General features: G+C 33.7%; 1 protein-coding gene across 1 annotated transcript; it reads right to left on the bottom strand.

Moving 5' to 3' along the window:
- Nucleotides 1-774: 774 nt before the first annotated feature.
- Nucleotides 775-1,580, bottom strand: LOC105316127 (tuftelin-interacting protein 11-like; the record flags this gene model as incomplete). Its single annotated transcript, XM_011410936.2, has 6 exons — nt 775-827; nt 879-973; nt 1,033-1,138; nt 1,184-1,296; nt 1,379-1,457; nt 1,509-1,580. Coding segments are annotated over 6 exons (518 nt in total), but the record flags the coding sequence as incomplete, so codon positions are not given.
- Between the last annotated feature and the right edge of the window lie 6 nt (nt 1,581-1,586).

The raw sequence follows: 1,586 nt of genomic DNA, 5'->3' as shown, positions 1-1,586 counted from the left end.
ATTTTTCAGATTTTTGGCGTTTTCTTAAAATGGCCGTAACATGAAAGATTAAAGTCGGAATCAGCTCAAACTTTCTACACAGCATAAAGACATCAATATGTATCAGAAAATGTAATAAAAATTTGGGGTGATTTCGGAGCCATTTTTTGTATAGCCTTGGGTATTTTTCAGATTTTTGGCGTTTTCTTAAAATGGCCGTAACATGAAAAATTAAAGTCGGAATCAGCTCAAACTTTCTACACAGCATAAAGACATCAATATGTATCAGAAAATGTAATAAAAATTTGGGGTGATTTCGGAGCCATTTTTTGTATAGCCTTGGATATTTTTCAGATTTTTGGCGTTTTCTTAAAATGGCCGTAACATGAAAAATTAAAGTCGGAATCAGCTCAAACTTTCTACACAGCATAAAGACATCAATATGTATCAGAAAATGTAATAAAAATTTGGGGTGATTTCGGAGCCATTTTTTGTATAGCCTTGGATATTTTTCAGATTTTTGGCGTTTTCTTAAAATGGCCGTAACATGAAAAATTAAAGTCGGAATCAGCTCAAACTTTCTACACAGCATAAAGACATCAATATGTATCAGAAAATGTAATAAAAAGTTGGGTGATTTCAGAGCCATTTTTTGTAAAAACCATGGACTATAGCCTTGGGTATTTTTCAGAAATTGGCTCATATTTTAAAACGGCCAGAACTCAAAATTTAGTCAAAATGACATCAGAATTAACAATATTAATGACAACAACTACATGTATTATTGTTACTAACCATTTCATAATTTCATGATAGTTAGGACTCCCAGCTAACCAGCTCCCCAGTACCTGTACCAGTAGCACATGATACCTGAATGAGACTAATCCTGTATCACTAACCTGGAGCCATTTTGGAAAGAAATGTTTATCAAAAATATGAACAAAATGATGAAGAGGAAGGGCCTCTCTCCACTGAAGTACCCACTCAACGGGAGCTAGTAATAAATATTAATAGTTAGTTAATTATTAATATTCAATAGTTAATTAACCATACCAATAGTTTGATGGTTTGGGTTAATGTCTAGAGTCTGTATACAATACTCAAGTTTTGGTAGAACTGTCCTACATAGAAATGCCTCCATTACTTGAGGAGAGAATACCTATAAATAATACTGTGACACACCCCCTCGTCTAACCACGCCTACTTTAATCCATGGACGGATTATTATCAAAGCTGATGAATCTGAGGGTTGCCAGTTGTTCAAAGCCACACCCAACTTCATCCTAATGGTCGGATATAATATCTCTAACTGTTTATCTGTAAATATACCAATAATATACTAATAATATACCAATAATATACTGATAATATACTAATAATATACTGATAATATACTGACCCATTAACGGTAGCCAGGGGTGTATCCAAGAGTGTATTGGTAATGGATCGGTGGTTGGGTTCCAATTATCAACTTCATGCTGAGGGGGAGGGGCATATCTCAATCAATTAATTAATGAATTAATAATTACTTGTAGTTTAGGTAATATTAATGATTCGAGAATATTAGTGATGATCCATTCTGGTAACAATGGCAACCAATGCTCTAA

Source organism: Amphimedon queenslandica, unplaced genomic scaffold (assembly GCF_000090795.2).
Source record: "Amphimedon queenslandica unplaced genomic scaffold, v1.1 AMPQUscaffold_4846_Cont23177, whole genome shotgun sequence".
In the NCBI taxonomy this organism is placed as follows: domain Eukaryota; kingdom Metazoa; phylum Porifera; class Demospongiae; order Haplosclerida; family Niphatidae; genus Amphimedon; species Amphimedon queenslandica.
Note: the sequence above shows the minus strand (reverse complement) of the source record. Positions and strands in the feature narration are given on the sequence as shown.